Source organism: Mus pahari, chromosome 23 (assembly GCF_900095145.1).
Source record: "Mus pahari chromosome 23, PAHARI_EIJ_v1.1, whole genome shotgun sequence".
Lineage (NCBI taxonomy): Eukaryota > Metazoa > Chordata > Mammalia > Rodentia > Muridae > Mus > Mus pahari.
Window position 1 is genome coordinate 10,481,342 of NC_034612.1, and position 22,640 is coordinate 10,503,981.

At 55.6% G+C, this 22,640-nt stretch overlaps 3 protein-coding genes across 4 annotated transcripts in view; 1 reads left to right on the forward strand and 2 right to left on the reverse strand.

The window, feature by feature from the left end:
• Positions 1-1,305, reverse strand: part of Rita1 (RBPJ interacting and tubulin associated 1) — a 3,601-nt gene extending 2,296 nt beyond the window's left edge. Inside the window, exons 1-2 of the mRNA XM_021187143.2 lie at positions 1,057-1,305; positions 137-467 (exon numbers count right to left, since the gene is read on the reverse strand). Of these exons, the coding sequence (XP_021042802.1) occupies positions 137-405 (269 nt within the window). The 5' untranslated portion in view covers positions 406-467; positions 1,057-1,305. The remainder of the gene's footprint in view (positions 1-136; positions 468-1,056) is intronic.
• A 564-nt stretch (positions 1,306-1,869) lies between these two features.
• Ddx54 (DEAD-box helicase 54) lies at positions 1,870-17,701 on the forward strand. 2 transcript variants are annotated; one of them, XM_021186598.2, is made up of 20 exons: positions 1,870-2,064; positions 6,031-6,160; positions 7,245-7,315; positions 7,720-7,908; positions 8,006-8,055; positions 8,749-8,790; positions 8,907-9,002; positions 9,366-9,487; positions 9,583-9,644; positions 9,738-9,869; positions 10,734-10,944; positions 12,265-12,399; positions 12,640-12,870; positions 12,954-13,027; positions 13,662-13,862; positions 14,801-14,943; positions 15,021-15,134; positions 15,532-15,636; positions 15,941-16,056; positions 16,167-17,701. In XM_021186598.2, exons 1-20 carry the CDS (start codon positions 1,894-1,896, stop codon positions 16,397-16,399), a joined length of 2,628 nt encoding a protein of 875 aa, XP_021042257.1. In that variant the 5' UTR covers positions 1,870-1,893; the 3' UTR covers positions 16,400-17,701. The 2 variants fall into 2 exon arrangements, with proteins under 2 accessions (XP_021042257.1, XP_029389611.1); XM_029533751.1 differs by having other exon boundaries at positions 12,646-12,870.
• Cfap73 (cilia and flagella associated protein 73) overlaps positions 17,431-22,640 on the reverse strand; it is a 6,603-nt gene continuing 1,393 nt past the window's right edge. The window contains exons 2-7 of the mRNA XM_021222484.1: positions 21,939-22,044; positions 20,930-21,034; positions 20,460-20,654; positions 19,133-19,354; positions 18,769-18,927; positions 17,431-17,508 (exon numbers count right to left, since the gene is read on the reverse strand). Of these exons, the coding sequence (XP_021078143.1) occupies positions 17,431-17,508; positions 18,769-18,927; positions 19,133-19,354; positions 20,460-20,654; positions 20,930-21,034; positions 21,939-22,044 (865 nt within the window). The remainder of the gene's footprint in view (positions 17,509-18,768; positions 18,928-19,132; positions 19,355-20,459; positions 20,655-20,929; positions 21,035-21,938; positions 22,045-22,640) is intronic.

Consider the following 22,640-nt stretch of genomic DNA (forward strand, 5'->3'; position numbering starts at 1 on the left):
GAGCCCGGCGAGCCGCTGTCCCGACCGGGCCGGCCAAACTTTCCTTTTTTCCTCCAGATCCCGGAGGTCGACCAGATGTCCGAAAGTTTTCTCTCACCGCCCGCACCCCCCCCCCCGCCGGCGCGCGCGCTTTTACCTGTATTTGTTTTTCCTCCTTGGTGTGAGGTTTGGGGTGCTGCTCCTGGAAGAAGGGGACTCACAGTCTCTCTTGGTCAGAGAGCCCTTCGGTGGTCCTGGGCCCACTCCTCTGGATCGGTTACAATTCTGCACCCAGGGCGGGTCAAAGTCTGGTAGAGCGGGCCGGGTTCCTGCTGGGCTGCCAAACAGGGTCTCATCCACATAGGATGCCCTGGCCTTGACCCTGTAGCTGCTGGGGCTGCGGTGCGGAAGGTGAAGGGCTTGCATTCTGCCTGTGGGTCAGTGCCACCGGGGTCTTCACGCTGCCCAGACTCAGCCTCCAGGGCTCCCTGTGAACGGGGTCGGCATGAGCTGTGAGCAGGGCCAAGTAAGAGTAGCAGCTTGGAATAACAGGCCCAAGGGCAAAAAGGGCTTTTTCTTGCTGAGGGAAAGCGACTGGTTTTTCTCAAAGGACGACTGTTGTTCAGTGGGCACCTTGGAAATGCTTCATTTCCTTGCCCTTCCCCGCCACCCAGTTTCAGTAGTCCAAAGTGGCCTGAAACTCACTATATTAAACTTTATTATATAGCCAAGAATGACCTTTAACTCCGGATCCTCCCTCTTCTACTTCCCACGGAGAACTGCACGACCGCCTGGCGTCTGAGGTGCACAGGTTCGAACCCCGTGCTTTGTGCATGCCGCAGGCTAAATTAGCAGGCACTCCTGTCTTTTTAGTTGTGAAGACGGGAGAAAATGCCGTCAGCAAATATTTAACGAATAAGTAAATACACAATTACAGCCTACGGTGTATGCTCAACAAATATTTATGGCACGACTGCGGCCGTGCAGGGGAATGGCACGAACCAGACAAACTAATTAGGGTGAAAGAGGGAAAGGGGCTCCCAAGCCACTGTCGCCCCCACCCACCCCAATTCCTACCTTGTGCAAAGCGCTTTGCAAACGTGGTGCGTTCCAGTCCTCGCCAACCAGTCTCAAATGAAATCCATTTTTTTCCCCCGAGTTCAGCTCAGGCTCTCAGAGCTGAAAGCGCAGGCGTCACGGGATCTCCACGCCCGGTGCTTTTTCTCCTGGAGCCTCCGGCCCGCAAGCTCCGTCTTCGCCACAGATACAGCCTCGCGGCAGAGAATCCGCGGCGGCGCCACAGCGACACGCGCACACACGCATCCCCTGCTGGGCAACCGGAGCGATGCCCCGCCCCCGCGCACTGGAACGTCCCGACGCCCCGCCCCCGCGCTGATGGTACGCTCCACAGGCCACACCCCCGTCCCATCGGTGCAGACATTAGGCCCCGCCCCTTGGTGGGGGGGGTCAACCCTGCGTAGTTGGTACATTCCTCGAGTTCTTCCACACGTTCAGTTATTATGTCCCTCAGGCTCTGCTCTCTTTACAGTTATCACATCACTTATAGATTGGTGTTAGCTCAGTTAGTAGGTCCCTTAAGCATCTATCACGGTTCAGTTGGTACATTCCGCCCCCCACAAGTTGGTACGTCCCTCAGGCCCCGCCTCTGCCCGGCTAGCACAACACTTAGGCCCCGCCCCCGTCCTGTTGGTTCCTCCTTCTGGCTTCGCCCATTGGTAAAGCCACGTTGACGCTCCGCCCCTACGAAGTTGGTTGGTTCCCTCAGGCCCGGCCCCGCCCAACGGGTGAAGCCTGACTTCCCGACGCCGCTCTTGCGTCTCACAGGCTCCGCCCCCGCGCCGTCGACGCGTCCCGTAGGCTCCGCCCTCTTCCGGGTCTAAGTGCCCGGCCCGCATGGCTGCTGGCAGACGTGTGGGATCTGGCCCGCCGTCGCGTTCCACCATGGCTCCGTGGAAGAAGAAGAGGCTGCGGAAGCGCCGAAATGGGGCTTCCCAGGGCCGCGACAGCGATTCGGAGGACGGCGAGTTCGAGATCCAGGCGGAGGATGACGCCCGGGCGAGAAAGGTAAGAGCGCGGAGGAGGCGGGGGGGGGGGAATCCCTGGTCGGGCTCTCGGCCTGCGCCCTTCCGCTTGTCCGTCTCACTAATCGCGGGCCCTCATTGGGTCCCTTCGCGTGGGGGGGCGGGCTCGAGTTTATGCAACCAATAGAAAGTGCAAGTGCGGGAGGTCCGCCTGAGTTTGGGGCGGTCTTAGATGATAAAATTAAAGGGGAGGCCGGACCACTCTTCTGAGAAGCGGGTTTTAAACTAAACTAGTATTTACGGACTTTTGTCATGCTTTAGCTATGCCAGGTTCACCCGCACTGTCAAGAGAGGACAGCAGGATTGGAACTGGGGATGGTCCGGTTCCAACTGTATCCATCTGGGGGATGGGTGTGAGCACCAAGTGGGGCAGAAAAGCCTACCGTTCATGACGCCCATCGTCTGGTGCATAGCGGGTATCTCTGGTTCTCCAGTTCTCCTTCCCAGCTCAGTCAGTGAGCTGCACTCATTAGGCGGTCAATAAATGTGCAGAGACGGCTAGAGGCAGTGAGAACGCTGCTGTTCATTGGCAAATACAAGAAGGCTGCTCCCGTGGTTCACACCAAGGGTTTTGCTAAGGCCCAGCCCAGCACAGGCTGTAGTAAGACATAATAAGCTTTACAAGTCAAAACCCAGCCTGGGGGCTCTGAATGTAGCTTAGTTGGTAGAGTGCTTGCCTGGCGTGTGCAGAGCCCTGGGTTTGAAGGCCATCCCCACGTCAAAGCAGGTATTGTGGCACACACCTGCAATCTTAGCTCTCAGGGTAGGGAGTGGTGGAGGCAGGAGGATCAGGAGTTCAAGGCCTCCCTTGGCTTTATGAGCTGGTAAGAGCGCTACCACCAGTTCTGAATATTTTGCTGTACAAAAAAAAAAAAGGCTCCTCCAACCCTGGAAACACATGCTTATTAAAGGTCTTGTCACACACCTGATGTAAATATGTCCGGGGGAGCTGCCAAGTTCACACTGTACCATTGAGCTGGCTTACCCTCCACCAAAAATAAATAAATAAAAATGAAAAAAAGCAAGCCGGGCAGTGGTGGTGCACGCCTTTAATCCCAGCACTTGGGAGGCAGAGGCAGGCGGATTTCTGAGTTTGAGGCCAGCCTGGTCTACAGAGTGAGTTCCAGGACAGCCAGGGCTACACAGAGAAACCCTGTCTCGAAAAACAAAACAAACAAACAAACAAAAAACAACATCTTTGCAGTGAAATGAAACCAGAATATTGCATTGGGTGCAGAGTCTGTCGACTTAGGATCAGTGGGACAGCCGTTTTCATTCCCCACCCCCACCCCTTTAGTTTGGGCAGGGTTAGAGCCCAAACCCAGGCCCTGTCTGTGCTAGGCATGCCGGTGTCTTTCAAGTAATTTTGGCCTAATTTATCTTCAAACATGGGAGGTGTGGAGGTGTGTGTGTGGAACCCACAAGCAGGATGCTTAAACTAATAACAGAAACGCCAGTGGGCAAAGCAGAACCATCGTCAGGAAAGTTGTTGGCCTTATATTCATTTGTTTTGTTCTGTTGGATTTCTAGACAGGGTGTCTTTGTGTATAGCCCTGGGCCCTGACTGTCCTGGAACTCACTCTGTAGACCAGGCTGGCCTTGAACTCAGAAATCTGCCTGCCTCTGCCTCCCAAGTGCTGGGATCAAAGGCGTGCGCCACCATTGCCCAGCTTTTTTGTATTTCTTTATTTACTCGTTATGTTTTGATGTGAGACAGGGTCTTGCTGTGTAGCCCAGGCTAGTCTTGAACTCACAGAGTTCCTCCTGCCTTTGCCTCCGGAATTCTGGGGCTATTGAGGTGACCGTCATAGCCTAACATATTAAAGTGTCAGGCAGGGTTTTGTATAGCCCCTATGTAGCCTTGGACTCAGGAGGAGACAGTGATGGGTTTGATCTCTTGATCCTCCTGCTTCCCTGGTGCTGGGATGACAGATGTGTGCCCCCAAGTTCTTTCCTAAGACCCACAAGAAGTTATACAATCATCTCTCTCATTAGAATCTAAAAGGTACCTGATGAATGTCATCAAAAGGAGTCTAGTGAAGGAACTGACTCTGGGGCCACCCACCTGCCATTTCAGCTCTCAGAAGGTGGAGGCAAGAGGGTTGGGGCTTCAGAGGGCCAGCCTGGGCACAGGAAACCCTGTCTGGAAAAGACCAAAAATGAAACAGAAACATTATACAAAGACATGTAAAACATGTTTTGTTTTGTTTTTAAAGATTTATTTATTTTATGTATATGAGTACACTGTAGCTGTATAGATGGTTGTGAGCCTTCATGTGGTTGTTGGGAATTGAATTTTAGGACCTCTACTTGGTCCAGTCAACCCTCTGCTTACTCTGGTTGGCCCCGAATGCTCCAGTCAACTCCACTGGCTCAGTTCCTGCTGGCTCTGGCCCAAAGATTTATTTATTATTATACATAAGTACACTGTAGGGCTGGTGAGATGGCTCAGTTGGTAAGAGCACCCGATTGCTCTTCAGAAGGTCCAGAGTTCAAATCCCAGCAACCACATGGTGGCTCACAACCATCCATAACAAGATCTGACGCCCTCTTCTAGAGTGTCTGAAGACAGCTGCAGTGTACTTAAATATAATAAATAAATAAATCTTTAAAAAAAAAAAAAATAAGTACACTGTAGCTGTCTTCAAACAGCGCCAGAAGAGGGTACCAGATCTTATTATAGGTGGTTGTGAGCCACCACATGGTTGCTGGGATTTGAACTCAGAACCTTTGGAAGAGCAGCCAGTGCTTTTATCTGCTGAGCCATCTTGCCTGCCCCAAAACTTTTGGTTTTTCGAGACAGGGTTTCTCTGTATAGCCTTGGCTGTCCTGAAACTCACTTTGTAGACTAGGGAACTCAGAAATCCGCCTGCCTCTGCCTCCTGAGTGCTGGGATTAAAGGGGTGCGCCACCATGTCTGGCTAAAACATGTTATTTTTAAGCCGGAAAACAGCTTGAGAAGTCAAAGAGGTGGCCCAGGAGGTAGAAATGCCTGCCTGTTAAATCCGATGGCCTGATTTGATCCCTGGAACTTGCCTTACAAGGCTGAATGTAAATGCAGATTAGGACTCAGTTCACCCAGTTCCAAGAGATCCTCCACCCTCTTGTGGTCTCCTTGGGTACTGCACGCACATGGTGCCCATAATCTCTGCAGGCAAAACATCTGTACATTTAAAAAGATGGATACAGTGGCATGCATCTGCAACCCCAGCCTCCCTAGGGTGAGATGGAAGGTGGAGACAGGAGAATTACTGAGACGCTCCCAGGCCAGCTATCCAGGAGTGCACCAATGGCAGAAATGAGAGACCCCCGCTTCACTGGGGTGGGGAGAGAGCTGAGTCTTGAAAGTTGGCTATGGCCACCGCACACTTGGGCCTCCACGCACGTGTGTGTGCACACTGCAGTAGTGAATGGATTTTTAAAGGACAGCATGGAAGCACAGAAGATAGCAGCCCTGTGTTTAGTGAGCACTCTATTGAAGGGAGTGGTCTGTGTCTGTGTTGGTCAGCATAGTAGCCACCAAACACAGCATCTTAAATATCTGTGTTCAGTTTACACCACCAAATCCCTGGTACTTAGCTACAGAATCTGGGTTCATCTTATATTTATAGCTACATGGCAGTAGGCTTAGCGTCTCTTCTCAGACGGATGAAATAATGAACTCAATTCAAAATGAAAATGAGAACGGAATAGAAATAGGCCAGGTATAGGTCTGTGATTCCAACTGCATAAGAAACTGAGGCAGAGAATTACAGGTTCAAGGCCAACCTGGGCTACATGTGGAATTCAGGAAACCCAGCCGGTAGGCACCAGAGCCTCTCTGTGGAACTAACCTGCGCCTCTGCCTGGCCCACGGGGAGCTCATCAGAGTTGCCGAACTTCCAGGCCTCCCACCCTTGTGGTCTGGTCCGAGCCGGCGTGAAACCATCTCTCTGTTCCTCCCCGACAGCTGGGCCCTGGCAGAGCCTTGCCCTCATTTCCTACCTCAGAGTGCGTATCAGATGTGGAGCCTGACACCAGGGAGATGGTGCGAGCCCAGAACAAGAAAAAGAAGAAGTCTGGAGGCTTCCAGTCCATGGGTAGGTAAACAGGCTGGGTAGCCGGGACTATGGGGGTGAAGGGGGTCTAATTGTGTTCTCTCTGCTTAGCCACTCATGTCCACCTTTGGCCTGGTAGGTAGGTGCCAAGTAGCCTGAGGCAGTACAGACAGTCTTCCAAGGCGGGCCTAGAAAGGGCCACCCCTGCAGGCGCAGGAGGTGGCAGAGGCTTCCGTGTTAGATAAGAGGACAGCTGTGGAGAGATGGCCACAGGATGATGAAATGGCATCAGGACACTTGTGTGGGAAGTGCAGCTCAAGTGCTCTGCTCTTGACTGAACAGTAGCTGCCAGGGCAAGGACCTGAATGACTTTTAATAGTAATACAAAGGAGCTGGACATGGTGATGCGTGCCAAGGCTACATAGTAAAACCCTGTCTCACAGCAAAACAAAAAATGCCTGCAGCCCACGGGACAGACAGATGATTATCATCTACAATATATAAACAGTTCTTACAAATCAATAAGAAAAGGACAAAAGCCCTGGGAGAATGGAGTAGAGAAACGGAGTAGTTGACTCACAGAAGTGATGTAGATGGCTGTTGAGATCAAAAGCACAGTGCTGACTCTTGATAAGGAAGGGAGCAAGCAGAGATGGACATGCAGCCATGGCAGAGATGAATGATTGACCAGACAACAGCTCAAACTGTTCACTGGTCTTTGGGCCTTGTGTTGACTCCCAGCGCCTCGGTCTGGGGTCTGTTTGATCCCCAAGGGCCACTCTCCTACCCACTCTGGCCCCCATTTCCCAACACCCATCCCTATCACACCCATCAGAGTGGCCCAAGCCTGTGATCCCAGCACTCTGGGTAGAGACCGCAAGCCCTTTTCTTAGACTGAAAAATTGACACGAGCGAATTCCAGCAGCGGTCAGGCGGGGCGCCCCTGCCTCAGTTAAGTGTCTTCTAGCAGCGGTCAGGCAGGGCGCCCCTGCCTCAGTTGAGTGTCTTCGACTCCTTTAGTTTCCTGCTTTCTGTCTCTCTCTGTGTGTCGGCGGACAGCCTAGTCCTTTGTCCGGTAATGCCTGGTGGCTGCTGTGGGCCCTGATTACTCCCTTGTCTTTTGCAGGCCTGAGTTACCCTGTGTTCAAGGGGATCATGAAAAAGGGCTACAAGGTGCCGACGCCCATCCAGAGGAAGGTAAGGACCTGGAGGCCAGTCGTGAACAAGTGGCTGCGTGACACCTCTTGCTGGACCCAACTGTCACCTTGCTTTCCACCTTGTGTGGCTGAAGCTCCACACGGCTTTGCCATTTCACTGGGGGCGGGGGTGGGGGTTGGGCCCAGCAGAGCTGGGGGTTGACCGTGGCTCTCTGCCTCTTGCCACGCCGAGCCTGCCCAGGTAGCACACAAGCACCCCGTGATCACCCAGCACTCGGGCTGCATGGGAGCCAAGGTGGAGACCCAACTTGGGAGGCAGAGCCTCCTAGCACAGGAGTCGGGGATACTTATTCCTGGAGGTGTGCCGACAGGCCCGTGGCTCACCTGTGCCCCAGCCGTGCGGGGGCCCAGAGCTGACAGTGCCTCCATCGTTATGTCTGACAGACCATCCCCGTGATCTTGGACGGCAAGGATGTGGTGGCCATGGCCCGGACGGGCAGCGGCAAGACGGCCTGCTTCCTACTCCCGATGTTTGAGCGGCTGAAGGCACGCAGTGCACAGACCGGGGCTCGGGCCCTCATCCTCTCACCCACCCGGGAGCTGGCCCTGCAGACCATGAAGTTCACTAAAGAGGTTTGCACGCGGAGCTGGGCCTGGTGGGAAGCCACGAGGATGCTGAGGTGGCTGGCTCTCACCTGCCTTTGATCCCTCTGTCTCCCTCTCTCCACAGCTAGGCAAGTTCACCGGCCTCAAGACTGCCTTGGTCTTGGGTGGAGACAAGTAAGGACTCCTTACCCCGAATCCCAGCTTCCCTCTGCAGCCACACCCCCGTGCCTCGAGGGTTCCCTTGGTGGGCCCGACTTGCTCGTCAGTAACAGCAGCTTCTCTGTGTGTTCAGACAAGCTGGCCGGGGGGGTTCGTGGTGGAAGCTGGGGCAGGGACAGAGGGACCTGTCAGCTTGCAGTGTTGGGTCAGGGAGTTGGGCGAGACTTTGGTTGTATAGGATATGCCATTCTCTGGGTGCTGAGGCTGCGGTGAGTCTGCCCTGCTCCCCTGCTCTAGCTTCTACCCCGGGATGTAGTCTGTGACTGTCAGAAAGCCCGGCCTCCCCAAGCTACATGGAGCCAGGATCCCCACTTCTACAGCTGCGCCAGGGACTCATGGGAAGCCTGGAACAGACTCTTAGTCTTAGGGGAATTAGGGTTCTAGGTGAAGCTGGTAATTCCAGGCTGAGTCACTAGGTGGCGCTGTGGGTTGGCGGCACTTTGCTGGTGAGGAAGCCCATGTCTGAGGTTCTCCTTAGGGTTTCTCAGCGGGGACAGGGCCTTGACCGGGTGTCTCACAGTAAGCATTTCTCACTTCCATACCTGTAGTGTGTGTTCCATGGCGAGCTGTGGGGTTGCTTGGCTGTGGGGGAGGGGAGGGACAGACTTAAAAGCTGTATTCTCAGGCTGCCCTCACTTTTCCCCCTAGAATGGAAGACCAGTTTGCAGCCCTGCACGAGAACCCTGACATGTGAGTTTGTTGATGGGGGTGATGCTCTGGGGTCTCTTCCCAGAGTGGTGTGGAGGGTGCCGCAGGCTGTGGTGGCCCTGTGGCCTGGGGTGACCTGGCCTGTGTCTCACTTCCAGAATCATCGCCACTCCTGGGCGTCTGGTGCACGTGGCTGTGGAGATGAACTTGAAGCTGCAGAGTGTGGAGTATGTGGTTTTCGATGAAGCAGACAGGTGAGGCCACGGGTATACCCCCAAGCAACTGTCAAGGTTGTCTCCAGGGCTCAGGAAGCAAAGAAGAGGGAGACCACAGGAGACTAGGTCTGGCCAGGAGATGTGAATGTATGTTAGAGTAATCCCATCTCTGGGCATCTGTGCTCGCTGTTGTAAGTTTATGACTTAGTGCTGAAAAGAACGTTCTGTCCCATGTTGGCTGTGGGCAGTAGAGAGGGCTCACTGAGGATGTGTAAGGCTGCGTTCATTCCCCTACAGTGGAGAAACAGGCACAGGTAGATTCAGGGTACCGCGTGGCCGGGGTTCCGAGCTCTTTAGGGTAGGAGCCTACCATTGACCCTCCCTGCCCGCTATTCCCTGCAGGCTCTTTGAAATGGGCTTTGCTGAGCAGCTACAGGAGATCATAGGCCGCCTTCCTGGGGGCCACCAGACGGTGCTGTTCTCAGCCACACTGCCCAAGCTGCTGGTGGAATTTGCACGGGCAGGTGAGCCAGTGGGGCATGGTGCTGGACTCAAGGTTGGGGGGAGGGGCAGGGGTCTGCCCCTCATGACCCCTGCAATCTCCCCTGCACCCCAACAGGTCTCACAGAGCCCGTGCTCATCCGCCTGGATGTAGATGCCAAGCTCAATGAGCAGCTCAAGGTGAGGCAGTGTTGGGCCCCTTCCTCAGGCTAGTGACCGGTCAGAGTCTCCCAGCCTATGGCCAGGAACCCACATCCCTCCCTCTCCCCGCAGACCTCCTTCCTCCTGGTGCGCGAGGACACCAAGGCTGCCGTCCTCCTCTACCTGCTGCAGAACGTCGTTCGGCCCCAGGACCAGACCGTGGTGTTTGTAGCCACAAAGCACCACGCGGAATACCTCACAGAGGTGAGCCCAGCTCTGGGGGATGGAGAAACCCATGGGCTCTCAAACCAGCTTCATCCTGTGCCCAGAGTTGCACTTCCAAGGAAGGCCACCAGAGGGCAGCAACAGAGCGCCCATGAGCCTGGGTGGGGCTTTTCCCACACACTGACATCGGAAGACACTGGTGAACTGTCAGGACTGTTGGCAGGGTGCACCCAAGTTGGTTTTGGCCTGTCTGGCTTTCCGTCCCAATCATCTGCAGTAACTCCTAGTGGACCTGAATTTTGGGGGCTGAATTTCCAGTTTGTGACGTGCCTGTCATCTAGGCATAATGCTACCACGTTAGCGGGGTGCTAGTGTGTTAGCCGGGTGGCATGCCCTTGGCCTTTTCTGTACATTCACACCTGTGCGACCCCCAGCTAGATGCTTGTGTCTGGGGAGTGCCAGCAGCCTGGAAGGCTGGGGGAGGGGCTGCCTAACCACTGCCCCGCCCCAGTAGGCACACCTGGGCACTGTTGAGGACACGGGTGCCTGAGTCTCATTTACCCGGCATGTTTAACGGCGCCTTCCTCCCCCGAGCGAGCGTCGGAGACTAAAATAGTAACGAGGAGAGAGCGGTTGGTGCTCTCACGGGTTTCCTGTGTCTTAGGCTCGTTCCTCAATGGTGCATTAAACACTTAGTCCTGTGAGGCACAGAGAGACTGAGTAATTGGCCCGTGGTCACACAGGATCCAGCAGCCTTGCAGAGCTAGGAGTTTAGGTAGGAGCTGCTTTGCTGCTAATGCAGGGAGCAGTGTTCACACCCACAGCGCCCGAGCCTGGGCCCAGCCTCCAGCCCTTGCTCCCCCTGCAAGCTTCCCCCACCCTCACCGCCTTCCCTCTACACAGTTGCTGACGGGCCAGGGCGTGAGCTGCGCCCACATCTACAGTGCCTTGGACCAGACGGCCCGCAAGATCAACTTGGCCAAGTTCACACACAACAAATGTTCCACCCTCATCGTGACTGACCTGGCCGCCCGGGGCCTAGACATCCCACTGCTGGACAACGTCATCAACTACAGCTTCCCTGCCAAGGGCAAGCTCTTCCTACACCGAGTGGGTGAGGCGCTTGGCTGCACTGGGGGCCTTGGGGGTGGGGTGGGCGGGGGCACTGTACTGTGTTGGCAGCTGGGAATTTGGGGAAACTGAGGCCTTAAGTAATGTCCCTTAGGTGGATCCTGACAGATAGCACTCAGCTCCCAGAACTCCCTTTCTTTTCATGTTGGGAACAGAACCCATGGTGTCGCACATGCTGGGAAAACTGCCACAGACCAAGTCGTGTGCTGTGTTCACGAATGCAGGCAGATTAAAGTGTGCATGGGAGAGAAGTCGGGCACGGGGCTTCTTAGAGTTCTCTGCGTGACTGAGTGGTTGGATTCATACACACATCTGTCAGGCAGAGGAGGGGCAGTTGCTGGGCATCCGTCAGTGTCCTGCTACTTCACTGTAAGGCCCCCAGGAGCCCCTGACCATGTCTCCTGCTCTGAGGCCCAGATCCCGACCTGGTTGATGGCTGCCTGCTGTCTCCAAGTCTCCAGTGCTCTCTAGACAGCTGGCTCCCTGGTCTGGGGAGTTTCCAGAGCTATTAGTGGGAATTCCTCAGGTGCCATGTGATAGCCCACTCCCACTGAAACCTGCAAATGAGGGGAGGCACGGGAGAAAGCTGGGCGTGGCAGGGCTTGTCTGAGATCAGAGCACTTAGGATGCTGAAGCAAGAGGATCAGGAGTTCGAGGCCAGTCACAAACAGTAAGCCTAGCTGAAGTGTGATGCCTGCCATTCACTCCAGACCCTGCTGGGGTCCTGCTGTGCTGTTCCCTACCAGCTGCTGCTGTTCAAGACTCTGTGCCGTCCTCCTCCATGGGTGGCACATCTTCAGTAGAGGGCCCCAGTGGTGACTATTTTTACATGATGCACTATACCATCTTTGTTGTAGCTAATTCAGTCTACAGTGTTAAGTGGAAAGTTCCACTGGGAATATGTAAATGAGCAGGCCTGGCTGTGTGCCAGTAAAACTTTATTGTTCAAACAAGTGGTGGGCCAGGTGGAGCTTCCCCCGTCCTGGCTCTGTGACTCCCTAGTGGTCATCGGCTTGTTGACCTGTCAGTCCTCTGACCTGATGCCTTTCGGGAGTTCTGGCCCAAACCTTTTTTGGTGAGAATTTGCAGTCTTAATCCTTGGGGGGAAAATATTTCCAAAGTAGCAGTGCCCAGGACTTTGAGTCATGAGGGGTGCTTGTCCTGCTTGTGGTCAATACCAACCAGTGCCCACCCTGACCACCTACTGTAGGTGGGGACAGCAGTTCAGGAGAGGCGCTGGCCTAGCTCTAGCCCTCAGGGAGTTGGGATCCCTTGGCTGAAACTCAACTTTTCTCCCCCATAGGCCGTGTGGCCCGAGCAGGCCGAAGTGGCACAGCCTATTCCTTGGTGGCCCCAGACGAGGTCCCCTACCTGCTTGACCTACACCTGTTCCTGGGCCGCTCTGTCACCCTAGCCCGGCCTCATGAGGAGCCTTCAGGTGAGGCGAGGCTGGACTGGGCTCGGGTCATGAGCAGGCCGGGGTACAGTGGTCTGGCTTCAGGAGATGGCTGCTGGGTGTGACAGTACGACCTGGGTGCTGGGGCTACTCTTGGGCTATTGTTGCCAGAGTGGGGTCTGGTCGAACATACCACTCTTGCCTATAGCTATTGTCCTGGAGGCTGGAGGCCATGAGGGACAGGCCATAGGCCGGCTCCTCAGTGTGCCCTGTCACTGGCAGGTGCAGTTGGCAGGGACGGAGTGCTGGGTCGCGTGCCCCAGAGTGTAGTGGATGATGAGGACAGCAGCCTGCAGACCACCATGGGGGCGTCCCTGGATCTTCAGGGCCTGCACCGCGTGGCCAACAACGCTCAGCAGCAGTACGTACGCTCACGGCCAGCGCCCTCGCCTGAGTCTATCAAGAGAGCCAAGGAGCTGGACCTGGCAGAGCTGGGCTTGCACCCGCTCTTCAGTGAGTTGGGCAGGGTGGAGGAGGTGAGGGTGAACTAGCCCTTCCAAACCCAGCCTGGCCTTAAACACTTCTTGCCCCTGCAGGCTCGTGCTTTGAGGAGGGAGAGCTCCAACGCCTGAGGCTGGTGGACAGCATCAAGAACTATCGCACGCGCACAGTGAGTGGACCCAGGGCCACAAGGGGGGTGGGGGGAAAGGGGGACTGGTGGGGAGTATTCTTGTGAGCTCGAAGCTTCCTCACATGCCATGATGGTCCTGTTGACCACTCATAGGCCCCTTCCCCCTTGTTCTGGAGCACTCCTGTGACCCACAGCAGGCCACCACTTCCCACCACTCAAAGATGGATTGAATCCCCTGTGGGATGTGGTGTGTTCTCTGCCTTCCAGAGGCCCGAAGAGCCATCTATCCCTACCCCCAGCCTTGAGTCTCCCTTATCTGTTCATTCCTCTGGAGAAGCCATGGGCAGGCACGTGCAGCGGGGTTCAGGTCCAGAGGCAAGGGGAGCCCAACCACGTGGCCAGTGGCAAAAAGAGAGTGCCATGATAAACTAATAACCACTGGCAGAGCCCAGTGCCCTCAGTATGAGGTCTGGGCTCTGGCTTTTCCTGGCCGTGTGGCCTTGGCAAGAAAGATACTCTTTCTCTGGGACTAGCTCTGATTGTGTGTAGCTGATATCTGTGGTCCCACCTCCCACAGTGAAGACTTGAGCAGTATGCATACAGGTCGCAGCTGACTTAGGGTAGGGCTGGGGGTAGGTGGGTATGAGTTGATAAACGTGGCATCCTTTTGCAGACCATCTTTGAGATCAATGCCTCCAGCAAGGACCCAAGCAGTCAAATGATGCGTGCCAAGCGACAGAGGGACCGAAAAGCTATCGCCAGCTTCCAGCAGGGGCGTCAGGAAAGGCAGGAAGGCCCAGCTGACCGAGCCCCCCAGAGGGAGCTGCCTCAGAAGGAAGAGGAGGAGGAGGAGGACATGGATGAGACTGTAGAGGTGCGGGCTGCAGGGGTAGCTGGTGCTGGGGGCACACAGCCTGGTCCCACCCAGAGGCCCACGGGACAGGCAGTGGTGCTGCTCCATCTTCCTAGACTGTCTGTGGATGTGGGGCACCGTCTCAGCTTACAGTCTGCATGAAGGGGTGTGGAGACAAAGGCAGGAGGACAGCCACAAGTTAAGGCCGGCCGAAGCTACAGAGTGTTAGTCTTGGGATAACCAAAGAGCCCTCTCAGCAGTTAAGCAGTTAGGAGCCCGTGCCCCACCGGCTGTCCCGGCTTACGCCTTTGATACCAGCACTTGGGCAGCACAGGCTTATGCGTCTCTAAAAGTTCAGGACCAGCCTGTTAACAGCAAGTCTCCATCCTGAGACCCTCTGCTATGACAGAGGATTGGCGTTCAGGTCCCAGCATCCCATTAGATGCTCACAACTGCCTGTATCTCAGGGATCCAGCACCCCCGTGTAGGTGTACACACGCACACACACGCACGCACGCACATACACACACATGTAAAAATAAAATGTTAAGAAAAAAGGCAGAACCCCTTTCCCAGATGTCGTGGCCTGGGCTGTGGCTAAGCGGCTCAGCCTGAGGTCCTGTGGTATTCCACCCGCATGGCCGTGGCCCCTCCTACACCTCCACTCCATCTCTCCTGTCTCAGTGAGGCAGGGAGAGCCATAGTCTGAAACCCCGGCCACAAAACTCTGGGTGCATCCTATTTGAACAAAAGGAGCCAGCACCAGGTGTGGTCAGGGCTGGGACTGGGGCCTGGTGGCATCAACCCCGTCCCTCCTGCCTGCGCTGCAGGGGTCACTGTGTGCAGGTGAGAGGACACGGGGAGATACCTTCTGGCAGAGGAAAGGGGAAGTCCTGGCCATTTGGGTCTCGTGGGGCTCCTCATGGCCACAAGGGTGACACTGGGCCTCTGTCTGCCAGGGTGTCTTCACAGAAGTCGTGGGCCAGAAACGGCCAAGGCCGGGACCCAGCCAAGGCGCCAAGAGGCGGAGGACGGAGACTCATCAGCGAGACCAGGAGTTTTATGTCCCCTACCGGCCCAAGGATTTCGACAGTGAGCGGGGGTGAGTGTGAGCTTAGGAGTGGGTGTGAGGTGGACAGAGGCTCTGGGCCTCACTAATCCTCCTGCTTGACCCTGCAGGCTGAGTGTCAGTGGGGCTGGAGGGGCCTTTGAGCAGCAGGTAGCTGGTGCAGTCCTCGACCTGATGGGGGATGAAGCGCAGAACATGAGCCGGGGGCGTCAGCAGCTCAAGTGGTGAGTGACCAGTACCTGTGCCACCAGGCGTGGCCTTCCGTGTCCCCCTTTGACTGCTCAGAGCAAGATGGTGACTCGGTCCCTACTCCACACGCTTGTGTTTGGGAGCTGGCCTTTCCCGGCAGCCTCTTACCTGCTATGCCCACAAGGACTGATACTGTTCCCCCGACACACACAGGGCTCGAATGTGTTGTGGGATCGAGCTCCCAAGTCTCCAACCCCGTGCTCCTTTTGAGACTCGGGCTCTCCAGGGAAGGTGAAGAGGTGGTTGAGGAACTGAGTGTCCGGTGCAGACCTGGTGTGGCCGGCTGTTTTCCTTTAATCCTCTACTGACTACAGTCGATCCCTACGTGAGGGGACGGGTTCCTCAAAGTAGAGCCTCCCATCTCCCTCTCAGGGACCGGAAGAAGAAGCGGTTTGTCGGGCAGTCGGGCCAAGAGGACAAGAAAAAGATCAAGACAGAGAGTGGCCGGTTCATCAGCAGCTCTTACAAGCGTGATCTGTATCCTGAGAGGCTGGGCTGCGGAGGGGCTGGGCTAGGCGGCTTCCTGCTACTGCTCCTCTAGGAGGGGCCAGGCCTGGGGGCGGGGCTGGGTGTTCAGCTACTGCTCCTATAGGAGGGCCTGGGGGTGGGGCCAGGTGGTCAGCTGCTGCTCCTGGGGGGGCGGGGCCGGACAATCAATTGCTGCTCCTATAGGAGGGGGGCTGCACCTGGGATGGGACCCAGTGGCTCCCTCAGCATCCCCCTAATAAGGGCCTTTCCCCAAATTGGGTGCTACTTGTTACTTCCTTAATGAAGCTTTCAGCTACCAGAAGTGGAAGCAGAAGCAGAAAATTGATGACCGGGACTCCGAGGAAGAAGGGCCATTCAACCAGCGAGGCCCTGGGCCCCGCAGAGGTGGAAAGCGAGGTCGTAGTCAAGGTGGGCAGGGCAGGTGGTATGGTGTGGACAGGGAGAAAGCCAGGCACGGCGAGGCGCAGGGATGAACATGGATCCAAGGCTGAGCTCCCCCCAAATCCCTGTGTTGACAGGTGCATCCCAGCCCCGAGCTTCCAGTGTACCCGCAGGCCGCATGCGCTCAGAACTCAAGACCAAGGAGCAGATCCTCAAGCAGCGCCGGCAAGCCCAGAAGCAGCGCTTCCTGCAGCGAGGGGGCCTGAAGCAACTTTCAGCACGCAACCGCCGCCGAGCCCAGGAGCTGCGCCAGGGTGCCTTCGGCAGGGGTGCTCCCTCCAGGAAGGGCAAGATGAGGAAAAGGATGTGAGGAGCCAGACTCAGCCCTGGTAGCCCGGGTGTGGACGTCAGGGACATATGTCCATGTGCTGTTGGAAGATCCTTCCACAGGAGCTGCTCTGTTGAGGAGCAGTGCCGTATGGCCACAGAAAGCAAAGGCTGCTTTTGACTGGGACAGTGGGTGACCTCTGAAAGGATGCATAGGAGTCTAGCTATGCAAAGCAGGCAGACCAAGTCCTGACCCTGCAAGTCACAGCGGCTTCTGTTTCCACGCCTTCAGGGTTCAGAGATCAGAGCAGCCGTGTGGATCCCTCTGACCCAGCATTGAGTTTTAATGTAATAAACATAACTGCGTCTAGTAGACCAGGAACGTGGCTTCCTCAGGATGTTGTTGGAAGGTGTCTCAGCTGTTGGTCAAGGCTGAGAGCAGGTGCCCATGCCTGTGTGTCCCTCCTGACCACTAGGATGAGGAAAATGAGTCACCCGAGGCAGCTCTGGACCGCCGCAGGGCGGAGGAAGGCTGTGGTGGCATTGCCCTTCTGCACGTGGAAGAGAGAAGCAGCCAGCGCCATCCCTCGGGTCCTCCGTTCTGCTGGTGACTTTCTCTACCTCTTGCTTGAGGTCCTGGGGGTGGGGGGTGTCAAGCATCCTCCAGCAGCCGGACCCCAGTGCAGGTCAGGCACACATTGGGGACTACCCTGTTGGGCCCGAAGTGCGGATGGTACCAATAATCCGCTACTGCTCAGATCCACTGTACATAGCATGTGCCCATCTTGGAGTGCACCGGCCCCGTCTGAGCTTGTCCAATGTCCCAGCCAGCTGGGAGAGGCCTGTCTCCAAGCCTGTTGTGGTGGATGGAGTGACCAGCCCAGCTGTCAACCCCATTGTCTACTTAACTGAGTTCATACTGAATGTCGCGTGGAAGGCTCACAATGGCGTGAGGCGTCACCGCTCCATCTTGCCCAGGAGAAAGGATAGGCAGAGAGTGGTTATGTTGAGCCTGCACACCAAGAAATGTGGGACTTGGTCCCTCAGGTCCCCTTCACCATTCGCCAGGCCGAATTAGGAGGCAGTGGCTGTGGGCTGAGCCAGGGCAAGGTTGGCCAATGTGGCTGAGATGCTCATGATAAACAGCTTCACCTGGGGGTAGAGATGATGTGGCCTGAGTACATCCTCTCCCCACCCCCACAGAGGGAGGCCCAGGGCAGGGGCAGGGCTGGAAACCTCACTGGAGAGGCACTGATAGTGTCTAGCCCAGCCACCTAAATTTCCGTTCTGTTTATTGCTAAAAGCACAACTCAAACTTGGCCTCTAACTCATGGCAGTCCTCCTGCCTCAGTTTCCTCAGTGTTGAAAATGATAGTGTATAACACAGATTTTTTTTTTTTTTTTTGGAGACAGGGTCCTGGCTGTCCTGGAAGTCACTCTGTAAACCAGGCCAGCCTCAAACTCAAAAGAGTCCCACCTGGTTCTGCCTCCTGAGTGCTGGGGTTAAAGGCGTGTGCGCTGCCTTGCCCAGCCACTGGAGGAATCTAAACCAGACACTTGGCAGCTTTCCAGCTGGCTCCCTGCCGGCCTGTCGTCCCACCCACATCATCAGGTCGTGTCTCCTTTGGGTCAGGCTTGGTTTGTTGGCCTGTAACCTCATTGACATAGCATCTTCTCGCTTTGTGCTAATCGCTCACGTATAGGAAATGAATGGGCACCTACAGCCCCACCGCCAGGAGCCGGAGGCAAGCACATAGACAGCAGCCTGTGGGAGCCTCTTCATGTCCATCACCTGGGTCAACATCGAGGCCACAACACAAAGAAGGAGAAAGCAGGATAGCCATCCCTTGCTGTGAGCAACAGGGAGGATGGTGACAGGTCTCTGCTCTGGCCAGCCTTACAGTGATTCTTGACCTTGACAGGGGGCAGGAGAGACCCAGCACCCTCCTGACTCTCCCTCACAGGAGCAGAGGGATAAAGAAGAGGGACTAACTCAGCTAGTCGCAGTGCACAGCACCCCTGTAATCCCACCACGTAGGAGAGGGAGGAGTTCAGAGTCATCTGCTACATAGCGAGTTCTGGGGTAGCCTGGGCTACATGAGACCCTGCCAAAGACTGCCTGGTTCACATGACCCCCGAGACACCCCCGCCCCCTGGATTTGGCATGTGTTATCCCAAGGACCAGGGCAACTCATGATTGAACAGTGGCCTCCGTTAATCTAACCAACACTGCATGAGACACACTGATCCACTTGCCGCCCTGGTGGCTACAGTCCTGGCAGCTGAGTGTGGTTTTCTGGCTGCATAGTAGGGCACTACCTGTAAAGGGCCCTTAAGCTCTGGATGTCTCAAACAGTGGGCTTTCCCAAAAGGAGTGTTGAGCAGTGAGCGATCCAGATCCAGATACCTCACCTCCTCCAGCTGCCCCTCCACGTCCTTCACATCCAGGGTTCGCCTCCGACCCTGTTGCAGGCGGACAAGATGATACAGGTTGAGCACAGCCATCCTAGCACGTCCCAGGAGCAGCGTCTTTTCCGATGCTGAGTTCAGAATTTCGGTCCACTTGGATTCCTGCGGAATGGAACGCACACCCAGATCACCATTGAACGGGGACCTGGTCTTAGGGTCCGGGCCTGCCTAACAGGTGCACCCCCAGGTGTTCTGCGGAGCGGTAACACAAGCACTGTCTCTGGTGCCCAGTGGCGAAGTATTTGCCTCAACCCCCACCTCACCCCACCCCTGCTAGCAGAATGGGTGGGTCCCGGGGGACGCGCACCCACTGCTGTCTGTGCTCGCGCGCCGCCTCCAACCGCTCCACCAGTTGCGTGCGTTGCTGGTTCAGATTCAGCATCTCATCCTGCTTCTCACTCTGCAGACTAAGCAGCTGCGCACGGGTCGCCTCCATCTCCACCTGTCGTTTTTGCTCCGCCAGCTTCAGTGCCGCCTTTGTGTTTGCCAGGCTCTCGAAGCGTGCCACCAGGTCGGAAACCTCCTGAAACTGGGAAGGGGAACTCACATGGCCCTGCAATCCTCCCCCCGCCCCTGCCCACCTGGCTTGCCAACACACCCTGGGGGGTGTCCTCAGTCCAGGTGCGCCATGGGACATCTCAGGCCCTGAAATGGATAAGAATTTGAGCCCTGTTCATGTCCTTCCCCGCTCCATGATCAAACCTAGCTAACTAAGCTGACTAGGTGCCACAACTTGTCGTTGATACCACTTCGTTGTTGACCGGGAGAACTTGGAGGCTGATGCCTGGAATGCCAACAGTTGGGGAGGCTGAGGCAGGAGAGTTGCCTCAAGCTCAAGGCCAGCCTCGACTACAGATCGAATACCTGGTTAGCCTGGGCAACAGAATGGGACTCTGTCTCAACGACCCCCTCCCACGCCCCACCCTCCAATGGAGCGGAGCATGGTGGCAGTGGTGGCGCACGCCTTTGATCCCAGCACTTCAGGAGGCAGAGCCAGGCGCATCTGTGAGTTCAAGGCCAGCCAGGGTTATACAGAGAAGAACTGTTTCAGGAAAACAAAAACAACTAAAACCAAACCAAGCCACCCCCCCCACCCCGAAGAGTTGAAGGTTGGCCTTGGCTATGTAAGGAGTACAAGACCAGCCTGGGCTATATTCTCACGTTCAATCAATCAAACCTGTCTCAATAAACCAACACACATACATTTCTCCCCCAAAATCTAACCTTCCACAAATAATAAAATTTATATTATTGTCCGTCATGCTGTCATCTCCCCCATTTCTCTCCTCTCTCTCTCACTCTCACTCTCTCTCTCTCTCTCTCTCTCTCTCTCTCTCTCTCTCTCTCTCACACACACACACACACACACACACACACACACACACACACACACCTGCTTAACATGACCTTGAGTGCTAATGAACTTTCTGCAACTTTTTTTTTTTTGACATGTAAAATGAGGTCTACAATAACAGGATCCATTTGACCTGATTGAGGGGATGCCTGGAGAACCAAGCAGGTCCCTAGTATTCAGTGACCGCTCGGTTGAGTGCTGTCTCTTGCCTACCTACTGTCAGAGTTCAGGGAAACAGAGCAGAGAAACAGCGGGTTCCCAGGCCCTCAGCCCTACTCACCACGGGCCGCTCCTCCAGGGCTCGCTGCAGCACGCGCGCACAGGGCTCCAGGCGCTGCACTTTCCGCTGCAGCCGCGCGCGTTGCAGCCGCAGCTCCTTCAGCTGTGTACGCAGCCGCCTCAACTCGGCATCCAGGTTGCCCATTCTCTTCCGCTCCTCTATGGCTTTCCTGGCCGCGCGCCGGGCCTCAGCTTCCTGGGAAGGATGGGCGGGTGGCGATGGGGGGGGGGAGCCTCAGAACCCTGGGGCTTGCTGGTGCTATTCAGCCTTCACCAAACCACATTTACACCTCTATGCCACTGGAGCTGGGATTCGAGGTCCTTGCGCCTCCTTAGTCCTCTGACAACCCGATCTGCACGCCACCACCACCCTCGCCTGTCATCACCCACATGACTTTCCTAGTTGGAGCTACTCTAGAGTGGCAAACAGGAGCCTCTGCACCCTGCCTCCGGCCCTCAGCCTCCACTGACCTTCAGGAATTTGTCATACGAGATGACGGAGCCCTGTAGCGCCTGCCCTTTCTGCTCCAGCTCTCTCCAGCGCTGGTTCACGGACTCTATCGTGCTGCGGTATTCCTTGGAGTGGGATGCAGTTAGAGGTGTGTGTCTGTTCACCTAATACTCCCAGCTGCAGTTGCTCTCCTGCTCACACACAACCCCTTCCTGTGTACCCCCACCCGAATGCTAGTAGACCCGTTTATTCCTCGTCCCCCCCCAACCTCTTTCCCTCTAGACACTCCATGTTCCAGCTACCTGACTCCCTGAGCTTTTAAAAATAAATAAATAAACAAATAAATAAATAAATATTTTTTATGTTTTAAATTGTGTGTATTTCTGGGAGGGATGTGTGCATGTGAGTGTAGTACCCTTAGAGGCCAGAAGATGGCGCTGGATCCCCTGAGGCTGAAGTTTCATATGGCTATGAGCCACCATGCGAGTGCTGGGAATAGAACCAGGGTCCTTAACCACTGAGCCCCCCCCCCGAGCTGGAGTTGCAGAGTGTTGGCAACCACCTGGTATGGGTGCAGGAACTTGAACTAGAACCCTCTGTAAAAGTCAGTGCTGTTAACTGCTAAGCCCTATGACTTTCTGAGCTTTGTCCTTGAACGGAGTCTTCCTCCAGGAAGCCTTGCCTGTCTAAAGGTTCCCCCCCCCCCACAGTCTGACAGCCCCAGTGCCTTCCTGCCCAGCCACCTCCACCCTGGCACCTAGTTTCCTTTCCTGACTGTGAAACCCTGGAGGTCAGTGGCCAGTAGGTGCTCAATGCACACACACACACACACACACACACACACACACACACACACGTTCACACACACGTTTGTACCGAGCGTTCGCACACCATCTTCCTTTGACAGATAAGGGCATTGAAGCTCATTGAAGCTCAGTGTAGACCCACCCTAGACTGTATAACCCACATTAGGCATCATCAGTGTGTGTGTGTCTGAGGAACCCTCAGATTTTAGCAACCGAGGCTCACCTTCTTCTGGGCCTGCAAACCCAGGTCCGCAACCGCTAACTCTTCCTTCTTCTCCAATATAAGCTGCAAGGCCGAACTCTCATCCCCAGTCTGCTCCAGGGGCTTCCTGGAGCGATCCAAAGGGGAGGAGTTAATGAGAAGAGGGGGCAGACTCCCTGGGGAGGGTGTGTGTGTGACTGAGATGCCCCCCCCCCGGCTCACAACGTACAGAGTCAGTTTGCTTTTGTTTTAAAAGGTCTCATGTAGGCCAGGCTGGCCTTGAACTCTCGATCTTGAAGCCTCTACCTCTTGAGTGTTAGGATAACAGGCACGGGGCTGGCGCTCTGGATTTTTAATTTGTTCGCAAGTTTGCTGTGTTCCTGTTCTGTCCAGGCAATGTCCTTGTCACAGAGGGTGCGACCATCAAGACAGACAGACAGAAACCTGTGTTCCTGGGAGCTGTACTCCCCTGAGGACCACAGGGAGTTAAAATGGACACTAATAGCAAGCACTACCCGGTCACAGGGAGCCCCGGGATATAATAGAGTCAATAGACAGGACTGGAGAGATGGCTCAGCGGGTAAGAGCACTGACTGCTCTTTCAGAGGTCCTGAGTTCAAATCCCAGCAACCACAGGGTGGCTCACCACCATCTGTCATGGGATCTGAAGCCCTCTTCTGGTGGGCGTCTGAAGACAGTGACAGTGTACTCATATAAATAAAA